The sequence below is a fragment of the Haemaphysalis longicornis genome, unplaced genomic scaffold, assembly GCF_048455015.1.
Source record: "Haemaphysalis longicornis isolate Haplotype H1 unplaced genomic scaffold, Haemaphysalis longicornis Haplotype H1 scaffold_14, whole genome shotgun sequence".
NCBI lineage: Eukaryota > Metazoa > Arthropoda > Arachnida > Ixodida > Ixodidae > Haemaphysalis > Haemaphysalis longicornis.
This window is the reverse complement of record NW_027526245.1, coordinates 56,023,641-56,044,475: the sequence shown is the minus strand read 5'-3', so window position 1 is coordinate 56,044,475 and position 20,835 is coordinate 56,023,641. Positions and strand designations below refer to the sequence as shown.

General features: G+C 44.7%; 1 protein-coding gene across 1 annotated transcript; it reads right to left on the bottom strand.

Moving 5' to 3' along the window:
* Positions 1-849: 849 nt before the first annotated feature.
* LOC144164918 (caspase-2-like) lies at positions 850-20,595 on the bottom strand. Its single transcript, XM_077695147.1, has 4 exons — positions 20,553-20,595; positions 11,188-11,234; positions 6,253-6,423; positions 850-1,086 (listed from the first exon to the last, which is right to left on the bottom strand). Exons 1-4 carry the CDS (start codon positions 20,593-20,595, stop codon positions 850-852), a joined length of 498 nt encoding a protein of 165 aa, XP_077551273.1.
* Positions 20,596-20,835: the final 240 nt, after the last annotated feature.

Below are 20,835 nucleotides of genomic sequence, written 5' to 3'. Positions count from 1 at the left end.
CGAATCTGAAAACGTGTATCTTGCTCTTGGTGTTAGTATTTCGCGCATTGTTTCACGTGTGTGCCGCGCTTTGTAATTGGTACAATGCGGCCGCATGCACTAAGAGTTCGTTGCTTTTTTGCGTGGCGAGGGAGGGATCTCGTCTAACCACATTGCCGGAAACATTGGCATTTGTAACATCTACTTGTGTTTAGTTACAGTAACTGCCCCACTAGGTCATTTCATCTTGCGTTTTAGGTGAACTGCTTGTTTCCTTTCACTTTTGCATGCCGCACAAGAAATCTTGGTTTCATATCGAAATGGCGTGGATGTTTTTGTCACTACCTTTGACTATTCGGGTTCCACGAAGATTATTCATCATCTAGCACAATCATTTCAGCAGAGAGACCACAACAGGTAAAGTTCTAGCAAGCAAACGCTGTGGCATTATATCTCTCGATGCTCATCTGTGCACGTCACAGGGTCGATCGTTTCTCAGGCACCTGGTTTCTTCAGGCTCTTTCCAACCACAAATTTACTCCACAAATCTTGGTTTTTTCGAGCAACCTGCGTCGTACCCCGCCGCGTGGCCATATGACCCTGTTCTGCAAAGATCAACCAAGTGTTTTGCAAAACCAGTGCAAGACCATTTAAATCAATGAACTGTCCTTCAAGACAACTATATACAGATTGGGAGAACATTCGTTACCCACTGACAAGCACAAAAAGTACGGGTTTAAAAACTGAAACGCACGCAAACTTCACCCTAAAGCAGCAGAGTGTGGAAACAACCCGGCATATAAAATAACCGGTTCGCAGTGCACACTGGTGATGCGGAAACCCACGGATTCACCCTGCACCAACAAAGCTCTAATTGCACCCACATTTCCGGCAAGCCTGAATGAAGAACAGCTTGGGTTTTCCTCCTAAGGCCGGGCAGAAGTCCTTGTTAAACCAACGGTAGACTCCGCTGCTCAGAGGAATTGTCTTTCCGTCCTTGCTGGCTATGACGCCTTTTGCTCCGTGTGACATTAAAATAACGATCAGGCAGTCAGCATCTTTTTGCTCATCCGCCATTGCCGCACGCGACAGGAGAAGCTCCAGATCCTATGACATGTAAAATACATAGGAATCATGTATGAAGCATCCAGTGCTCATTTTCTGTATAACAAGTATATAATGGCCTATTGTGCAGCCTTTAAAAACAATGTATGTGATAGGGCATGCATGCTCGATCTAGAAATTATTTAAAATTCTTAGTCAACAGTGGGCAGAGCCCGTAATAATAAAGCTATTTTTGAATAAACCTGTGTGGTTGGGTGCCATGTTCATGGCTCAGAAGCTAGCCCAAACAGAAAAACTACACGGGGGTGTTTTATTCTCGTACACGACATTTTTTACGTTTTCACTTGAACTGAAAAGCAGTCTAAAAAGACTAGTTTACAAATAGCTGTTTCATTTAGAGTAACAAAGTGTTTGATGTTAAGCATCTCTAATACGAACCGCAGTGTCGACGGAGTAATCATTATTGAGAAATAACTAAAAAATCAAGGATGCCTTTTCTGCTAGTTTGGCAACGACCTGAGATAATTACCTTGTAGGAGATTTGATGGGATTAGGGGCCTATTATACTGAAATTACGCTTTTTCGGTAAAAAAAAACACAACTTACTTTTTCCACTCGTCTATTTTCATAGTATAAAGAGGCCGTAAATAGTTCTCGAAGTGCCAGAAGGAACTGAATATCTCCGGTAGTTGAAACTTTACGCTAATGTGGCGAACGCTAGGTGCATAAATAAGCACAAGTGTTAAATATAGGCTTTACGAAATCTGCAATGATTTTTCTTCGATTTCTTCGACGCATTGCCCGCACGCTATCGCCTGTGAAGCAGAAACTAAATTCCTCAAAGGTATTTTGACGAAAAGCGGAGTAAACGTTTCAGTACTGATTTCAAAGAAGAGATAGATGTTTTTTTTTTGTTTTTATGCATTTGAGAAAAAACTGAGTATAGGCAACACTAAATACCATCAAATGTTTGTTAAGTTATCGACATATACTGAAGACTGTAAATTTAGAGAAAACGTGGTGTTGGTTGTGTGTGATGCATAGCCTACTGTAACTTCCAGAATGTTTTCTGGTGATTTATGGGACAAACTAACGGCTTCACCCAGTTTAAATGGCAGAGCATAGAGGGAGTGTAATGTTTATTACGCAATTAGAACTTCCAACGTCCAATCTCTGTAAATATGCCTCCCATCAAATTTATAATTTAATGATTTGGTTAAATAAGAAAAGGTAATAATGATTAACATGTTTATTTTCGAAAATACGGGAAATGGTAAATGAGTACGAAAAAGAATTTCAAGAGGTCGGCGTTTTGGCGGTAAAGTGCCTGATCATAGCCAGAACATTTGTCTCCCATGGAGACGCCGGGAATCACGGGGGTCGCAGCGTCGTGCCCGAGAGAGAGCACTAGCGTGAAGGCTTCCGAAAATCGAACTGCCCGTGCAGTGCTGGTTGACAAAGAACGTGCCGCTCGTGGACAGCACTCAACTCGGAACGAGTGTGAGGTCCACGTTGCAATCTACCAGCAGCAAAACTGACATGTCATTGATGTTGCCTTTGTTTATAATTTAAAAAATTAGGAGGAAGACTTCACCTCGGATAATATTCTACCCAGTCCCAGAGTGCACCTGCAAAACACATAGTGTAGAGAGAGAAATACAGAGGGGAAAGAATGTTTAAGGTAACAAGTCTCTAGGGGCACCGTAGTGGAAGTCGTCACTTTCTTCGGAAACGGGCAGCTCGTACCCCGAAGCGTAGGAAACTACACTCCATTACTCTCTTTTAAACACAAAGCACAAAGCTCTCACTCTTGTATGCACTGATGCACAAAACGTTCCGAGATATCCGGCTCAATATTGTTAACACCCACGCACACATTTTTTTAAAGAAACTAACCACAGAAAGCTTCTCTGTAAACGATCAGGAAAAAAGTGCAGCGGGGTAGTATTATCTTTATCTGTGGGAGCCTTTCTATTCCTATAAAAAAGCAAGTTTTCGCCCAAAAGAGATGAACAAAAAGCCGCAGTCTGGGTTTCCCGGACTAGAACTTCCCTATACAAAGCGAGCGCCCCGCCACCAGCACGTGTGCTAATGAATAAAGATGTCTTCTCCTTCTGCTTCTCCACCCCGACGCTCTGGATGCTTCAGTAGCGATCGATCCTGTGACATACAACCCTCGCAAGTATGAAAACCCTGTTTCGTTACTACAAGGTGTTTGCTGATTTTGTGCCTTACAGAAAGCGTATAAATGTCTACCTTTACTTTTACGTGTCACACGTAAGCGTAGGCTTGCTACTGCATTACGCTCACGTTTTTAATATCACGGGTGTTGGCACTAACTCTAAAACGCAACCTTCACAGCTGAGGTGCGCGATTCAGGGCGTGGCATCGTTCCTTCTTAGGTAGTCGGCAACGAGCATTAGTAGGAGAGGGAGCACTGTTCCGCTGCTTAGTGTTTTTTACCAGTACTTCAAGCGCACTACTGCGGTGCGAAATGTGCCTACGGAGGCCCGCCGCACCAAGAGAATTCCTTAGACCACGTGGATACGGGAACTTTCTGAGCATTTTTGTTTGCATGAATTGATGCAATATCTTCTGTTAACGTAAGTAATACTTCAGGTGCTTTTAAAGCCTTCATGGGTGTTTTTACCTCAGGCCATGTTCAGTGTGAATGCCATTAGCAGGGGCGCACGGAAAAGAGGTTTTATCGTTTTTCTACTTTTCAAATGAGGTTCACTTCGATACCTCATTATGACGAAACCTCAAATTTAACAGTCCTTCGCGACCTTGAACGGATGCGTAGAAAACCTTCTGATTTTAAATTTGCATTTTATTTGCCAAGTGCTCGGCGAACCACGTCCAGCGCGCAGAAAAAATGCAAATCTGTTTTTCCACGGAAGGGATGTGAAAGTCAACACTTCATTACAAATGGGCAACATGAATAATGCAAAAGAAGTGGTAATTGCAATAAATTCGACACCGAAAGCTAAGATACCATACCCTGGGCAAGGTTGCTTGTGTAGACAGTGTATAAGTATTGTACTATATTTGCTGGGCCATCCAACTGTATGCCAACCCGCTCAGCGTGAATAGGTAAAAGAAACAGAGTCCGAACCAAACGGAAGCATGCACCTCCGGGAGAATTCAGGGGAATTCGGCTGTCTTATCAAAGGGAGAACTTTTCTGACTGCTGCGCTATTTTCAATTTTACATATAATTCTTCGTTTTTAAAATAGCCCTAAAAGCCACATGGAAGTGGCTGGAAACACCATATTTACATTACAAGTTTAAAGTTTCTAAGGAACAGTTTATGTTCAGAGTATGACATTTATTACACCAATAAAATCGTGTTCGAAAGTATGTATCAAAAATTTGATGACGGTTGCTTTTTCATGTGACACTTCCGATAGAGTAAAACGAGAAAAAATATTTTGAGAGATAACTGTCCTTTCTGTGGAGCCCGTTACACATATCGGTCTGAATTTTGCCGTTGCACGTAATCCATACCCAGGTTTCAAAACATCTTTTTATTAGTACTTCATGGACGTACACCTAACAAGGCTAATCACAATTTCATTCAATATACCTATTGTAAGGTTTACTTAAAGTAAAAAAACCTGGTGCCGCTTGCAATTTGTTTTTTATGTACAATTGCTACCCTTCAAAAAACCCATAAACATTAGTTTAATTTTTTGTAAGAGATGAAGGCGCACATTGTAAGAGATGACGGCGCTCATGACCTGCTTTCTGCGCTGTTTGCGCGCCTTCGTCATGTGTTGAGCGTTTTGTTTACGCGGTTGGCTGCATCGGGCGGAATTCCCGAGTTTTTGGCCCATGTAATTGTCAGGTAGCTCTGTTTGGATAATTGAATTTTTACCTTTAAACTCTAACATTACCGTGCTATTCTGTGGGTATTATCATTTTGTTTCAGCCATCGTGGAATATTCATTTTTCTCGCTGCATATCTTCGGAATGGTGTCTAGTTTATTGGTCTTGTAGGAATATATCCGTTAAACACAAGGTGTTTGCTGCACAAAAGTTGTTCACTAAATACTGCCCGAAATTTCTAAACTGACTTTTGGTCTGCGAAACCCTCTTTTTTTGCTAAATGTTGCCCTACGGAATAAAAAAAGTTTTCTTATGTACAACACTCTTCAATTTTGTCATTTCTTTCCTTTATTGGGTAAATTTGGTGTTAGTCATTTTCAAACAGTGGGCCATTTTCACCATGTTCAGTGGGTTCAATATTCTCATTTGCAGAAATCAGTCGTTCACTTATTCGCGTGGCATTGCAGGGCAAATTGTTGTTTCGGGTGATCCTAGTGTAATGCAGTAAAGCGACATTATAGCATTGTGGTATGTATGAGCCGGCATGCAGGCTGTTTGATCGTTCTTGTTTTTTAATGATACAGAAATTGTGGCGAATTTCGTTACACGATGGGCTGGCCAAGCTACACAGAGACACGTGCAGGTATAAAAATGGGTGCTGCACCCTCATCGATTCCTGGCTGTTCGAACAGTGTGGTTGCATCCGGCTACCTATGCTATGACTTATCAGCACTACTGCTTTTCTTGCAGGCACAGTTCCTGGAGCTAACTACCAGGACTATGCTAGAGGTCTGGAAGGCAGCCCGCCGTTCCGTCATCCATCTAGCTATCTGCGAAGATTACTTGCTTATCCAAGTCAAACACGTTCCTTCGCAGTAATGGGTTCCTCGCTGTTCGTCAATTCTTACATGTGTACGGCGAACCTGCGGACAGAAGCCCCGAATTAACTGAAATGCACGGCTATTCGCTTGCGGGTGTCGGCTCGAAGCGGTTTCCAATACGGTATATAGACAACGTCTGCTATCCAGCTACGTCATTCTGTGGTCATGATTGGCTTACTGATTCGCGATGCCATCGTCCAACTAGAGGTTTCGGTCCGAGAGCCATCGTCTGCGCCGCCGCACAGCGACAAAAAGCGACGGACGGGTCGTCGCACAATATCTGCGATTCTCAAATACAGGCGTGCCTGAAAACTTTTGCGTTTAAAAAATTGCATAGAAAGAGGGGCGACCTGAAAAGTGCCAGGTAATCAAAGAGAACATTATTTCAATGAAGTATCGGTTTTTCTGCAATAGTTGAGTATCAGTATGAATTGTTCAAGTTTAAATAAACACAACAACAGCGCAAAGCCACGCTGCGTAAAACAAACCGAGCACTCACCTCGGCTGTAACGTCTCTATAAACGGTGACATAAAAGTGCAGTTTTCTGAAAAGTGATTCCATTGCTTTTGCGTCGTGCTCAGCGCCTTCCCTGATGTCTGTACGGTTATCAAAAGCAATGTTATTGATAATGATACACTTTCCTCTCGGTTTCTTCTCCATTCTGTATGCCTGAAAAAGAGACAAAATAGAAAAAGCAGTTATTCCGATCTCTGGTAAAGCGTAAGGTAAAGCAGTGCTGGATTTAAATTGCACATGAGAAAGAGTGCTACAAAATGAATACGAAAAAACAACATTCTGTAAATGTTTAAACTGGTGACCATCAGTCGTGCGCATCTCATCTCACTGCAGGATAAAAGGCTCGTACAAACAACCTGTTGCACAAAACCTGCCGTAACAATTGTTGTCTGCGTGTACCCAAAGCCTGTTAAAACGCTTTGTTGGCTGTGTATAAGGTAATCCTATTGCACAAGTTCCCAATGCTTTTTTGCGGCGTATTACAAAACCACTTCGATAGACTTCGAATTGCTAAGGTAACAGCCTTCAGAAGCTGACAGGGGAATGCACCGGTGTAGTGTATCAGCGAACCGTGTATGCGGTGACCTGATGTATAGACCCGCTACATAGCCCGCCGTTGTTCTCCCTGTAACGTTACACTTTGATATCAAATTTTGGCGCATGGTAATCTCCGCTACGCCGATGATACCTTTGCAGTTTCTTAACACGCGGTTATGACTAACGTTAAGATCATTTGATGATAAGGTTGAATATGGGCCAGACAACATAGGGACTGGGGTATCTTAGCCAATGATGATGGCAATAAGTGTCAACAGCTTATATCCGAAGAGAGATTTTTCATTCGACTGCAAGAAATAGAATGGAAGATGATAGGTGTAACATTAAGGGACAAGAAGAGAGCAGAGTGGGTCTGCGAACAAACGCGTGTTAAGGACATATTAGCAGAAATTAAGACAAAGAAATGGGCGTGGGCATGAAATGTAACGCGAAGGCAAGACAACCGTTGGTCATTACGCGTAACAGAGTGGATCCCTAGAGAAGGCAAGCGTTGGAGGGGGCGGCAGAACGTTAGATGGGCAGATCAGATCAAGAAGTTTCCGGGGATAAATTGGTCGCAGTTAGCACAGGACCGGGATAATTGGGGGTTAATGGGAGAGGCCTTTTGGCCTGAAGTTGGCCTAGACAGACTGATGATGATGAAGATGATGATGGTGATTTTAATTTGACCAATACCGAATTACCGAGCTACCTCATAGGAGTATACTCTAAAAAAAGGCAGAAAAGGAGCAACTTTTACTATTAGTAACCAGCCGCGCAGGTTCTCCCTTCCACCAAAAGGCTGCTCCTCAGGCGAACGCATACCGGGCGAAGGAGCAACGTTGCCCCTCCATGAACCGCTCGCTCTCGCCCTCCGCGGTGAGGAACTACGCTGCTCAGCGCTACCGAACAAACACCAGCCAGCGCAATCAACTACTCAAAATTTCGCGCCGAGCCGTCTTGATTTACGCAAACGGAGTGCCGCATACATGAAATTAGCAAGTTTTGTGAATAAATATTCAACCACAGACAGCTGCTCCTGCCCATAATAGCGGCGCTCATCGTATATCGGCTGCTATACTAAGCCTAATCTGTGTTGGCTGCTCTCAGTGATTCAAAACAGCCGCCACTGCTGCTTTGTGACGTACAACAGTACATTCTAAAGAAACGCGTCAATCTCCCAAAGTTGCCACCACGCACCGCGCATAACGATCTCGCGCACTTTATTGTTGCCAGTTCCAGTTTTGAGTACTCTTTGATTAAAGCCTGTAACCATCAAGTAAAGAAGGAGGTATGTGCAATCGTTAACATCCTCACGTTTACCGGTATGGTATTTTGGAAATAATAATGTGCAGTTTCGTAATCATGCAATTTGCGGCACGCCTCACGCCGGTGTTCGCATCTGACAAACGACGGCTAAATGTAAATGAAGGGCACCAAAGGCGCATGTGTAATTATAATTTCAGGTTTGTTTGAGTTTGTGTCGTTTCTGCTGTGTTCTCTTCCTGACATGGTGGCTATGGTGTTTCACTGGGGAAAGGCGTACGTGTGAATGTATGCAGCTCTGAGTCACGTATGTTTCCTGAAAGTGTGTTGGGGCGATGCTCGTGTTTTTCGCTTTTGTGCCACTAAAGTATATCTAAGAGCAAGAATACTAAACCAACAAGTAAGCTCTGGTGTTGAACAATCAAATGAGCAAACGGTTTAAGAATGTTCATTTTTTGCAGCAAACAAATGCATTCACCATAGTGAACCTTGCCGCAGCGAGCCTCGAAGTGCTCAAATTGCCCCTCGAAGTTCAAAGACGTTCACAGCAGCAGGTTCTAACCTCCTAGGTGTTGCTCACTATACACGCAGTCTGCTTGACATAGGATATACATAATCATACGCAAAAGCAAGCCCAGCAATGAGCACGCTTGTTTACCGGCGACCATTTTGGTTGAAAGGAGCAACGTTGCTCCCTCCGCTAAAGAGCAACTTCGCTACTATTGGAGACGAACCTATATGATACATTGTAGTTTGTCCTTAATTAGAGACTATCTTATCCTTTTTTGTGAGATGTCAGAATGCAGCTCATATACAGGCAAAAGAGGCTAGTGGCCCACTCACCATTCACCATTGTCACCGATGTCAACGTGCCCAATAGCACGTATGTTTTCAACACAAAGAGAGGTGAAGCCACGCATCGTGATAAAACACAATTCTGCTTAGGTGCGTCTGCAACCTTTTGTGGGGCTTTATTTGCTGGGCATTACTCATTGGGCATTACTAACGCACACTCGCTTAAAAAAATATGTTTCCTCAAGCACTCACTCGCTTTCACGCTCACCATTCGAATTCGCCAGACTCACTCGTACTCGCGCTAACCACTCGCGTACACCACGCTTATTTTCCCACCCCGCTCACTCGAAGAAGTAGTCACCACTGGCATCCTCCAGTCACACTCGCACTCACCACTCGCATTCTTCACTCACACGTACTCGCGCTCGTTCTCGTCACTGGCATCCTATACTCACACTTACCCGCAACTCACAACGGCCACTGATACTTATTCGCCATCCCACTAATTTCGGAGCAGAGCTTTATTACGGCATATCCCTTCATGGTCATTCATCCCGTCGAATGACCTTCAGCCGGGGGCGCACAATATGCACCTGTCTTTTCATTGCTTTGCAGTCTCGGGTATTCGCAGTGCGGTATCAAGCGCCAGCCGAAGGCGAAAAGGTATTCCCGTGTGTCTTAGCGTTCGATGGCCGCTGTGCCATCTGTGCTGATGGTACGGAGCGAGTTAACGACTTATATACGGAAACTTTGTGTAGACTGAGTTTGCAGGAACGAAGACGAGGGAAACACATGATGTACGCACACGAGAGCACTGCTTTGGTAACTAATTTAGTGGCATTGGTTCCTAGAAATATGTCTCGCAATGCATGGTGCAACGAATTGGCTGCGTAATAAAGTTCATTATACGGAGCAGAACAACGTATGTTTGCCGTTAACGAGGGGTGGGGGTGGGGACACCTAACTCTATAAATCTTTGCGGGCTAGCTGCCAGATGGGCCCTGGCTGTGCGTACCCTTCAGAGGAAGCCACCCAAAATGAATGCAACCATCCAGTATATACAGTTAGACGGCAGGCGGCGAAACGCAAGCGAAGCCAAACTTTCACACAACACTGTGTACATAGTTTTTGGTTTCGCTCGTGATCACAAGTTTTAATAGGGTTAATCCTAATCTTTTCAACTCTTTTTTTCCAGCGTGGAAGCTTGAAATATGTTTTATATATTTGTAAACCACATTACAGATTTAGTTATTAGAAAATAGTCATTGCATTCACATTTACGACTACCCAGCACAGATTACGTGAAAATGTGGGCACGTCCCGCTATACCTTCATTAGAATTTCATTTTCACTTTGAAGAGATCACCGAGCATCTCTATTCACTAAATGTATAATGGGGCCAATTCTGGTAATAAGTCATTTTTTTATAGCCGGCGACGTCACCCTAAATTCCTAAACGTATTCTCTTGAAAAAATAAACCAGCCAGGAGGTGCGGAAATTCATTTAATAAAGCATGACATGCCCAGACCGGGCATGGATCTAAATAGAAATGTCGTATGCGGGGTGTTTGAATGGGGAGAAGTATAAAATTTAAAGTCCGAGCACGCAGGATCCCTTCTTGCGGGTTATCGATGGAAAAGCATGAAAATCGAGCTCAAGACTCAGACTTTTCGCTTCCTCACTTCAGCGAAAGGCACGACGATATTACTCTTGAAACGCGTATTTTGGCTCTTATCGTATGTTGGACTCATAAAATGTGAAATAAACAACACTCCGGCAAAGGAAACACAAGTAAAGAATGTTAATGTTTGTTTGAGTGCCGTATATTTTTCTGTTTGAACTCGGAGCCTATGGATACCACACTTTAATTGTCAGTTTCAAAATTCCGGAAAGTACTCATTAGAGAAACAGGAAACAGGCAGCCTCTTTTCGATTTGGAGACGGGGAACTACATTTATTTGTGGGGAAAATGGAGCGTTCACTAGCATTTAAAAACGTGCGCATGTTTAAAATTATTTTCTGAACACTTTTAGAAGTGACGGAAGCTTGACGGCACTAAACACATTACAATGACTTCAAAATGAAGTTATCGAGTGCTCTATTGTGCGAGCTGCGTATAACCTGCCAAATGTTATCTCCTGAACGTGCACTAACCAGTGTGTTGCAGCTTGTTTCCGCCGCTGAAGTTTCTTTAACTTGATGGTGCTCAAGACGAACCCTCCACATCGCCATCACGGTGGGCGACTCGTGGAGAACATTAACAAGGAACTCAGCTCACGCTAAACCCTCTCAGTACCAGTTGTGATGACTTCACTCACCTCGATGTCATGGTGCAGGTCGTCGGTACTGAGGTTTGCCGATGATCCTGCACCACAGTGAAACAATTTGTGATTTTTTACGGAAGAAAAAATAAAAAATTCCCCCCATTTCCCCGAGGGGGAGAATGTGAAAGTGTGAATGCACGGTTGTCGGCCCGCTTGCGGCGCTTGCGCTCGGCCCCTGCAGCCCACCGCCTCGCCGCCTTCTCTTCCATCTCTTCCATCGGGTTTGTAGTATCACGTGTACACCACGCAGTTATCAAGCCGCTATAACGCCGCTGAGTCGCCAACGCACGCCGCTGACGACGTAGTTTGAATGCGTTAAAGATATAAGGCGCGTTACTCACACTGATATCAGCGTGGCTTCCGTGGCTTAGTCGGTAGCGCGTCGCGCTGCGGCCGCAAAGTCCTCGGATCGAAACCTGGCGCCGGATGCTGTTTCTTTTTTAAATATAGAGGAGCACTGCGGACGCCGCCGACGCCGCCGCCGCCGCCGGCGGTGGATGGTTTGGGGTCGCTTATAAAGTGCATTCGCACTTAAAACACGATTAATACACTCCCTAAGCGAAATTTGTACGTAGCGTGGACTGCCGTATTCTCGGTCATGGCGCATAGCTGCTGCGTCTCAGGAAGAAATCGCGTGTCAGCGAGCGCACGGCGGGGCACCTCACTCCGCCGTTATCTCGCAGCGCTTCGCTACCGCTCATTACGTTGTTTCAAATCGTGTGCGAACATCCCGCGCAAATATCACGTGGTTCAGCCATCATGCTTTCAGTTTCGTTTTCGAAAAGCAATGGTACGCACTTAGCGAACTCTATAACCAGTGACGGTGAGTGCCCGAGCTTACGCAACCAATATACCCGACCGGAAGGAGCTAAATTTCTTTGATTAGAATCGGCCAAAGGAACAAGACGCATCGCACCTGGTTTAGCAAGCCGCCCGAGCTTCCTATCACCCTTTTACCGTGGAGCGAAGGAGAAGTTGAAAAGGACTAACACTTTACTTACAATGTCGCGTTTGGTAAAGCCCGGTCAGTACGAACATAATCGTCCTTGAAATGAACTTACGGCGAGCGGTTATCTCACCGATCAGCCCGTTCGCCGCGAGGCGCCGTTGATAATTCGTAAAGCGTGCGTCTCTAAGCCCTTGTTACGTTTCAGGCAGGAGGAATGCGGGTAACGGCGACGGCCGCCACGGCTGCGGTGAGGAGTGTTTAAGTCATGCTAGGGTCGCTCCGCGCGAAAAAAGATAATTGAGAGTTTTAGCTAACCGTTTCCGACGGTCCACTCCAGTTTCGGCAGCAAGCTCAACGCAACCGCAGACGCCGTGGGCGGCCAAGCGCGCCACGCATGCGCAATGGCGCTCCCGCTTGATTTCGGAGCCGAGCCGACCGCAAAAAACGGTAAGCTAAAACTCGCTAATGTGAGATGGCTGTGATTTCCAGATGAGGTGAAGTGAAGGGGCCCTTCTGAACTGCGCCAGCCGGGAGCCCAGAACGCGGCGCATGATATAAAAAACGGCGCTTGTTCCTTCAAAACAGCCTTCGCCGCATCCCTCCATGTTTGCAACCGGTTCGATTGGCTCTGGGACGCCGGAATAGGCGAGCACATCGGCCGCTCGAGTATCTAAAAGCGTTTTTCCATCCGCCAGTGAAAAATCATAAAAGTCCAAGCCAGCCTCCTTGCCCAGAGAAACGCGGCCGTAGTTGGCCATAGCTAGGAGGCGTTGAAGCTAGCGTTGAGGATTTATCCCGCGCGGGCTTTCGCTCCTATTTTGTGACGTAATGATACTTCACGAAAAAATGAAAGAAAAAGCGAATGAGAGAAACGCCATCTTTTTTTTTTTTTTTTTTACAGATTTCTCCCTACGTAACGCATATTTGGTCGTAGAACGAAAGTCGAGAAAGTTACGAAATGTGTGACCTTACAGTTCAAGAAAAATCTAAGTCAGCCCTTCGGGTCCCTTTAAATGCCTTGGCGCGTGTATTGGTACTGCACTAACTTGATTTTATGTCCTCGGAGAATGTAACATCCAAATATTTTTTTTTTTACTTGTGTAATATTGAGGCCTCAAAGTTTGTAGGCAAATGATGAGGGTGCGTTTCTCTTGGGTAGACTTAAACGCGGATTCAGACATATTTTCTTTTCCTGCACCAGAACGGGCACCATTGGACAATGTTTGGGGGAAAAAAATTCAGCTTTAAGTAGTAATTCATAATGCCTCTTGTGAACTACGTCGGGCATTTATCTGTGAAAAAGTTGCAATGTTGCACTTCGTTGTGCGCAAGAATAGAAAGCAATAATATAAATAAGAAATGATTCTGTGGAAACCCCATTACACGACTTTCAAGGGACCGCGACAAACCGCCGTATCACCGTAGTGTCCTACGACCGGGGTGCGTGTACATGCCGGCCTAGTAGACGGTTTCACTCTACAGGTAGGCTAAGAAATTGTTTAAACTACGATATTTAGTGTGTTCTCGCGTGATTTGTGAAGCTTTACCTGAAATCCCAAGTTTCAAAAAAACACGCAACGTCAATGTTGTGCCCCCTTACCCTGATGTCGTACAGCTAGCCCGCCACCCAAGCGCCGCGTGCTACGCGACCCCCGTGCTGTCGGGCGCTATTTATAGCCCGCCTGCACCATGCGTTGCGCGCGCGAAATAAGGCCAACGTGGTTGAGCAAACTGAGAGGGGAAAAGGCGAGTTTGAGACTGCCAAGGCCAATTGAAACGAACGACAGTAAAAGGTGGAGATAAAAAACTGCAATACCGTACATGGTGGACACTCGATTAGAACGGCCGCGTTCCCTCGCTATTGCGTCAAAGGGGTCAACACATAGCTGTGTTCGTTTCCCACAATACGCAGCAACGTGAAATAGATAACGTGATTCAAACTTGGCGAGAAAACAATGTTGCGGCGAACGTTATACCGGGGTCTTGCTAGGGTGACTTGTTTCGGCAGCCAGAGATTGACCCAAAATAGCGGTGACAACGTATACGTACCTCCGCCCTTGCGGCGAAAACGCGTAATTAGAAGTACTCCGGCAAAGAAAGGAGCGGAGTGACAACGCGGCTTTAAAAGTACAGATATAAGGACAGAGAGCATCCTGAAAGGAACAATCACGGTAAATATAAATGGTAGCGAAGGTTCGGGCAAAAAGCGGTTCAGAACCTATTGCCAGCGACATCAGCATGGGGGCTTATGGGAGTGGCGATTGAAGCGCGACTAGGTGAGGAGGGAACAAACACTAGTAACAAAAAACCAAGTTTTGTTCAACAACAACACAACAATTTTATTTTACGAACTATATTTATTTCTGAATCACATTTATTTAGGCACAGTGTATAAATAATTTATGAAAATGCCGTTCATTCTCAAAAACCTTTTTTGTAGCGCCCTCTGAAGAATGGCACATGTCATTGCTTTGTGATGCAGTCCTTGTAGTGATCGGAAAGGCGCTCCTAAAGTTCGTCTGCTAGGAAACGCCCCTCGCGTGTTTTAGTGGTGCGCATTTGCATTCGTTTTTCCTTGTTAATTTGGTGTGCACTTAATTTTTGCTCTGCGTGGAGTTGCGAGGTGCGTTGTATCGTCGGTGAACACGTGTAGTACCGTGCGCGGCAGGCACGGTGAACTAAGGGACGATGCTGCCAACGGTTGGAGCGGAGTGCTTTCGTCGGTACTTACGGAAACGATGTGCTGTACAAGTTGCAACAGCAACTCCCGTACACCTGGCGTTTTACTGCACCATTTTCCTGTCATTTCCACAGGTAACGCGAAACTATTGTACTGTTAATATGTGCACGGGGGTTGTGTAAGGGGACGTGGTGGTGCTTCGAAAAAAATGTGTCTAAAGCTTTGTTATGTCACAGCTATCTCTTGATTTCACCTCAGGCTGGCTCAGAGCAAGTTGTGTCAATTACTCTAGGACTTCTCGGCGTAGTACCACTCGAATTTAAACGAGTCGCTTTAATTGTCTATCTCAGTGTCTTCTCTATTGCATTACAACGCATGTAGTGCTCGTTGCTTCCCGCACTTGTATGCGCAAGCATTATTTCCATCGCAGTACTGTGTTGTGCTGCTCCGTGCTGCGTTGCTGCCAGATCTTTCCTGCTATGTGCTTTTACATACTGCCGTCGCTTTCGTTTGCATTGATCCATTTTTTCTCTTTTTACTTATCTGTTGCGACACTTGCCTAATAATGCAACCAGGAAATTGCAGGCGTGAATGCTGAGTGAACTTCTGTAGAAACCCTTGTCTACTTGATAAGACGCCGGGACAGCTGCAGTGTGCTCGCTGCACTTTCGTGAATCGGCATTCCTGCGGCCCGGTTTTCTACGTCAAGATGCAGTGCCTAGTTCTTTTCTCTTGTTTCGAAGTAGTTCTGCTGTTGACGCTTTCATTGCTCATAATGCTATGTGTTACGGGTAAAGTAAATTTTTCGACGCGTAAGGAAAATCATAATGCATGTAGTGCCCACGAACATTTTGTACTTATTGTATACGTGCTCATTTTGTGCAGTGTGGTAAATTTGTTTTATGTTCATCCTGGAATAAAATTCAAATGTCTTGATTATAGCATGACTTTGCGTTATTTCTTCTCTTAGAACAGAAGTACACAAACTGAGCAAGCATTATATAACCTTGATCTATACTTAAGGCACGCACGCCTACCTGCGTATGTGCGACGCAATTAAACTTAGCAGTGGCGTTGGTAGAAATTGGTATCGGGGTAAGGAGTGGGCACATTTTTTATATAAAAGGGGGGCCGGGGAGAGTGGTCAAGTGTCATTTTGGGCTCTGTATCCCAAGGCAGAAAAAAATTCCGGTCGAAGGCGGGGGGGGGGGGGGTACGTTTGCCACCCGCTGCAATCAAAATAAACAACTGATTGCTTTTATACAGCAGTGGAAGGCATGAATACAGAATAAAGGTTCAGAGAAGATGCAAGATGCTTTTATAAACACCGAGGCGAATCATACGACAGTATGCTAAAGTGCGTTTCTCTAGTCACGAGTATAAGCTGGCGTTGACTTGAAGCACGCACGCCAAGGGCTCGCCAACTTGCGTCAGATGACAATGACATGAGCGCTCAGCGATCAGAGTCCTGCTAAGGCTATTTTGAAGTCAAATTTTCCCGCTAATGCCACCAAAATGACGTCACTTTCTGACCAGATCTTGCGTCACATCCTGTTTATTTTTTGTTCCGCCGGAAGTGTTCCCTCCTCACACAGATGGCGCTAAGCCCCATGAGCAGCTTAAGAGCCGCCATTTTCTGAACGTATGGGCTTCTATGGAAGCTTCGCTACCAGTTATATTTACCTTGGAACAATCTTCGATCGAACGGGCGGAAAAAGCGGGTGTTCGGTCATCGCCATGCTGTTGCGTCGTATTTCTTTTCTCGTTCGTCGGTGGCCCGACGGGAGCTTCAAATTCACGGTCCGCCTGCCACCTGAACTTGGAGCTCTCGTAGTTGGCGAGTTGGCGTACTGCTGCCGCGTGAGGACGTGGCAGGTTTACTCCCGCTGGTACCCGCCTGATTACTTGCGTCTGTTCAGCAAGTGGTCTGGCCCATATGCAGACCTTTGCACGTCAAGCAACGTCAAACGGGGGTTAACATTCAAGCAGGTTGGGACGAGGTGGTGAAGCGGTGTAAAATATGGGAAAAACGGCGCTTTATCCGCACCAGGGTCCCTCGTATGAAGCAAACCGCGTTCACCCGAGCGTCATATCATAGGTGTTTTTAATTAATACATTCTTTCTATGGGGAGTTTGCTTGGATCGCAGTGATCCGTCGTAAGAAGGGTACAACGGACAAAACTACGGCATTCCGAGTCCAAAGTTACATACTGGATACGATTGGATAAGTAAGCCGAGATCCATGCTATTCTTTGCGTTTACTGAAACGCGATGAAAGCTTGGATAATAATTTAGACTGAGGCACACGGTAGAATGCGTTCGTAAAGTGTATGAGTTTTGCGTCACCTTGAAATTATGAATCAATTATGCGAGAACGTTATGTGTTAATTGCACAAGTTTCGTTACCGTGGACAGCTGTCTACGGAAGCTCAGTTGGTCTGAGTGCAATATATTGCTAAACACCATTTTATCTAGGATGGCTTTGTTGAGGATCTACTCCTTTAACGTACAACTACTTTGCGATATGGGTCGAAAGGTGTCCGCATGAAATTTGTGGCCAATTTTATGAATCGCAACAATTCCGGCGTATAGCCGATCTGACGGGAAGGACAAGTAAAGGGACGTAAATGCAAGTACCCCGAAACCACTGTTACAACTAGTAATAAAGTGATGTCCCTATAATTAATCGTTGATAGAATCATAAATGTGCTTGGTGTAAGTTCTTCGCCAGGCACAGAAAAGAATCAAATAAAGCAGCAGCAACCAAAGCCCCCTTTCTTCTTCACAGTATTTCAAAGTTTGAAATCTATTGCAGTGATGTCAGTCATCTTTTCCTCCCTTACCTTTCCATCTGCTGCGGTGGATGTCCTGGGAAGAAGGAACGTGAAAGCGGTTTTGACTTTAATGGCTGATCTGCACGTAGTTTATACATGCCCTGGAAGGTTTTTCACAAGGGCAGGTATTAGATTTCAGAGAAAAGGACAAAAGCTAGGAGCTGAATCCCCCTTTCTCTGGTAAACATAGATATATTACGTTACAGGTCAAAGTCGCGGTCTTTTTGAACTGCTTTCATTTTCGCAATCCACTTTCGACTCCACTGATATGTAGCCAGCGTAGTAAATCAAGATAAGGGTTCATTTCAACTTGTTTCTTCTTGTGCCCTTCTGCAAGAAATGGTATAATTCAGACTTTCATTCATCATGCTAGGTTTTTATGATTTTTTTACAATTCAATAATAACTAACATATTACCATTTCTAGTTATAATTTTTGTGTGATTGTGGATTTGTTATATAGAATCTGGCTACCGCAAATGGCGATAGCACGCGCACGAATGTCTTTGCTGCAAAAAATAATGCATTTGGAAGGCAAAAAAGTGCGATTGTAGTTTGCTTTTTACATAGAAACAGTAAAATTATAGTCTTCTCAATTTGTTGTCAGCTGGGGTGGAGAAATATATGCTGGGAAACCCATTTGCAGCCCTCGAGACCTTTGACGGAGAAAATGTGTTATCTTTTGTGGCCTGAATCTGGGTGATACTGGAACTTTTAGTAAAACAAAAATATGATTGAACGCTAGTTTGTTGAATTGACACTTTGCCAGTGATCTCCTTGCTTGTGTCTTAACTATGGTTATCGACAAAATTGCACTGCATAGGATGCAACACCTTTAAAACACACATTCATATTTATTGCAATCTTGAGAGCAGACTGTTAAGATGTGGTTGTAAGCTAATATTCACTCGTATCAGGCAACAAAAGCTTTATGCCATGGCGTCAAGCGAAATTTACCCATCATTGTTTTACGTCGATCAGTCCAAATAAAAATAGGACCACAAGAGTATAGACGGCACAGGCGCTTGTGTCGCTTGTCGTACCCTCTTGGCCTCTTTTCTTTTACGCGGACAGCCATGAACGTACTCCAACCCGCCTGATTCGCTGCCTTATTGCAATCCAGCATTGCTTTGTGCACGATTAGTTTGCTTGTGGGCATCGTCTACCAACAAGTATCCACAGCTTCCGAAACTGCGCATTTTAGAAATGATCGAAAACAATGAGAGGGTGCGAGGTTTTCATGAGTTCTGTGGCCTTTGTTGCAATGTTAGGAGTTTGCTGTAGAAGCAGAGTTATCTAAATTAACACTTTTTTAATTCTTCTTAGCTTTTGGTTGCTCACTACAAGTGTGACATAAAACATTGCTACGGAAAGTACAAAATCACTAGGTTTGCACAGAGCTAAAATAGGCTGACAGAAAGAAAGACATCAAAATGATGACGCCATACAGCGGAGTTTGTGCGCTCATAGCTTCCCATTGAATTACTGCTTCATCTGTTACGCTTCCTCTTCTCTTTTCTGCGGGCGCAGAAAAATATTGTTATAAAACCGTTACCATCTCTAAAATTTTCTATGTAAGCGTCGGGTACCTCTTCTGCACTGCTGTCGGCTGCCCTTCCACTTTTTCTAGACACTTCTTTCAGGGCACATTATGTCACCTGATTCTTATTTCGGCTTACTACGTGGCCAGGCCATCCGTTTAAGTGGCCTGGCCACAAATTTAAGTGGCTACACCCGAAAAGAAATGAGGGAATTGTTTTTATAAAGTTGTTAACACGCACCGTTCTTTTTATATATGTTGATCAAAACTGTCGTTTGTTTTCTCTTTTTCTTTTCTTTCTTTTTTATTTTTTGCTTTTTGCCTTTTCGTGTCTAAGGAGTCTGTATAGAAATATTGGGATTTTTACGACTGTTTCTCTTTTTTTTTTTTCTCCTGTGTCACTGCAATCGCTATGCTTCATTGTTCATCTGCGCATGACAGTGTATATATCGTTCCTAGCCTACTCTTGAAGTCGAACAACTCTGTATAATGGAGACAAAAAGGGAAACAGAACACTGTAACTGTCTACATTGCGAGTGCGGGCCCTCAGGCACCTTTCAAGTGGTCTTTACGGCCACTACTCGCATGGGGGACCCCCAACTTCTTGTTGGAAATAAAGTTGAATTTATTTGAATTCAATGGAATTGAATTTCTTATTCTGTATTTGAAGTAGGGCATCTTCTATTCTAATTTGTTCTCTGATCCAGGAAGCGCTCGTTTTCTGTCTCTAAGTGTCACCCATATCTTTATTCATTCTATCCAAGGCCCGTTGAGCCCTCCTAAGTTTGCTTTCAAGTTGTTAGTAAGGCGCCAAGTTTCCGCTCCAATCGCTCCGTATGTCAACACCTGCAGGATGTATTGGTTGTATATTCTCCTTTTCAGTGATAGGAGTAGCTTACGTTTTGTTGTTTGCGAATTTGCTGAATCTAGCCCAGCCCAAGATAATTCTTGCCGGCTTGATTTCTTGTGGTCGGAATCAGCACAGGCGATCTGATCGGAGTAATGGCACCCTCGGAGTTGTTCTAGTTGTTCTTAACAAGGCGCTTTCGTCACTGGGAGCTGAATAAACTGCCAGGTGATGACAGCAAACCGGTACCTCAAATAGACGGTCTCCTGGCTCGCGAGGGGCCAATGAAGTTTTTTCACAATTTGTCTTCGTTAAACGCCGTAAAAAGCCTACTACTTCCCCAGCAGGCCAGCTCCGACCATTACACATACCCCCAAACCATTTTCAGTGTGTATGCATCGATCTTCTTGGTCCCTTCCTGGTGTCTACTACGGGCAATAAATGGATTGGAGTCGCCACTGGTTACGCCACACGTTACGCCACCACTAGTGATTTCCCCGCCAGCTTTGCCTCTGAATTCGTCAGTTTCCTTCTCCGGGTCGTCATCCTTCATCATTGGGCTCCCCACAAGCTCGCTACTGATTGGAGAGGCTATTTTTTCGCCGTGGGTTGTCGCCGATATTCTTCGCGCTTCCTCGACGCAACACAAGATCACGACTTCTTACCACCCTCAGGGGAATTTGCTCGCTGAGATACTCAACAGAACACCTACAGACATGATATCTATGTATGTATCCGAGGCCATCGTGATTGGGACGTGGCGTTCCCGTACGCCACATTGGCGTGCAGCTCG

Bases quoted from the DNA above. Each gene is read 5' to 3' on its own strand.
- LOC144164918 (XM_077695147.1), bottom strand. From the start codon at position 20,595: ATGAAGGATGACGACCCGGAGAAGGAAACTGACGAATTCAGAG. The intron at 11,235-20,552 runs GCAAAGCTGGCG...ACTGTGGTGCAG, and splicing joins GGAAACTGACGAATTCAGAG to GATCATCGGCAAACCTCAGT. The intron at 1,087-6,252 runs GTGAGTGCTCGG...TACATGTCATAG, and splicing joins ATAGAGACGTTACAGCCGAG to GATCTGGAGCTTCTCCTGTC.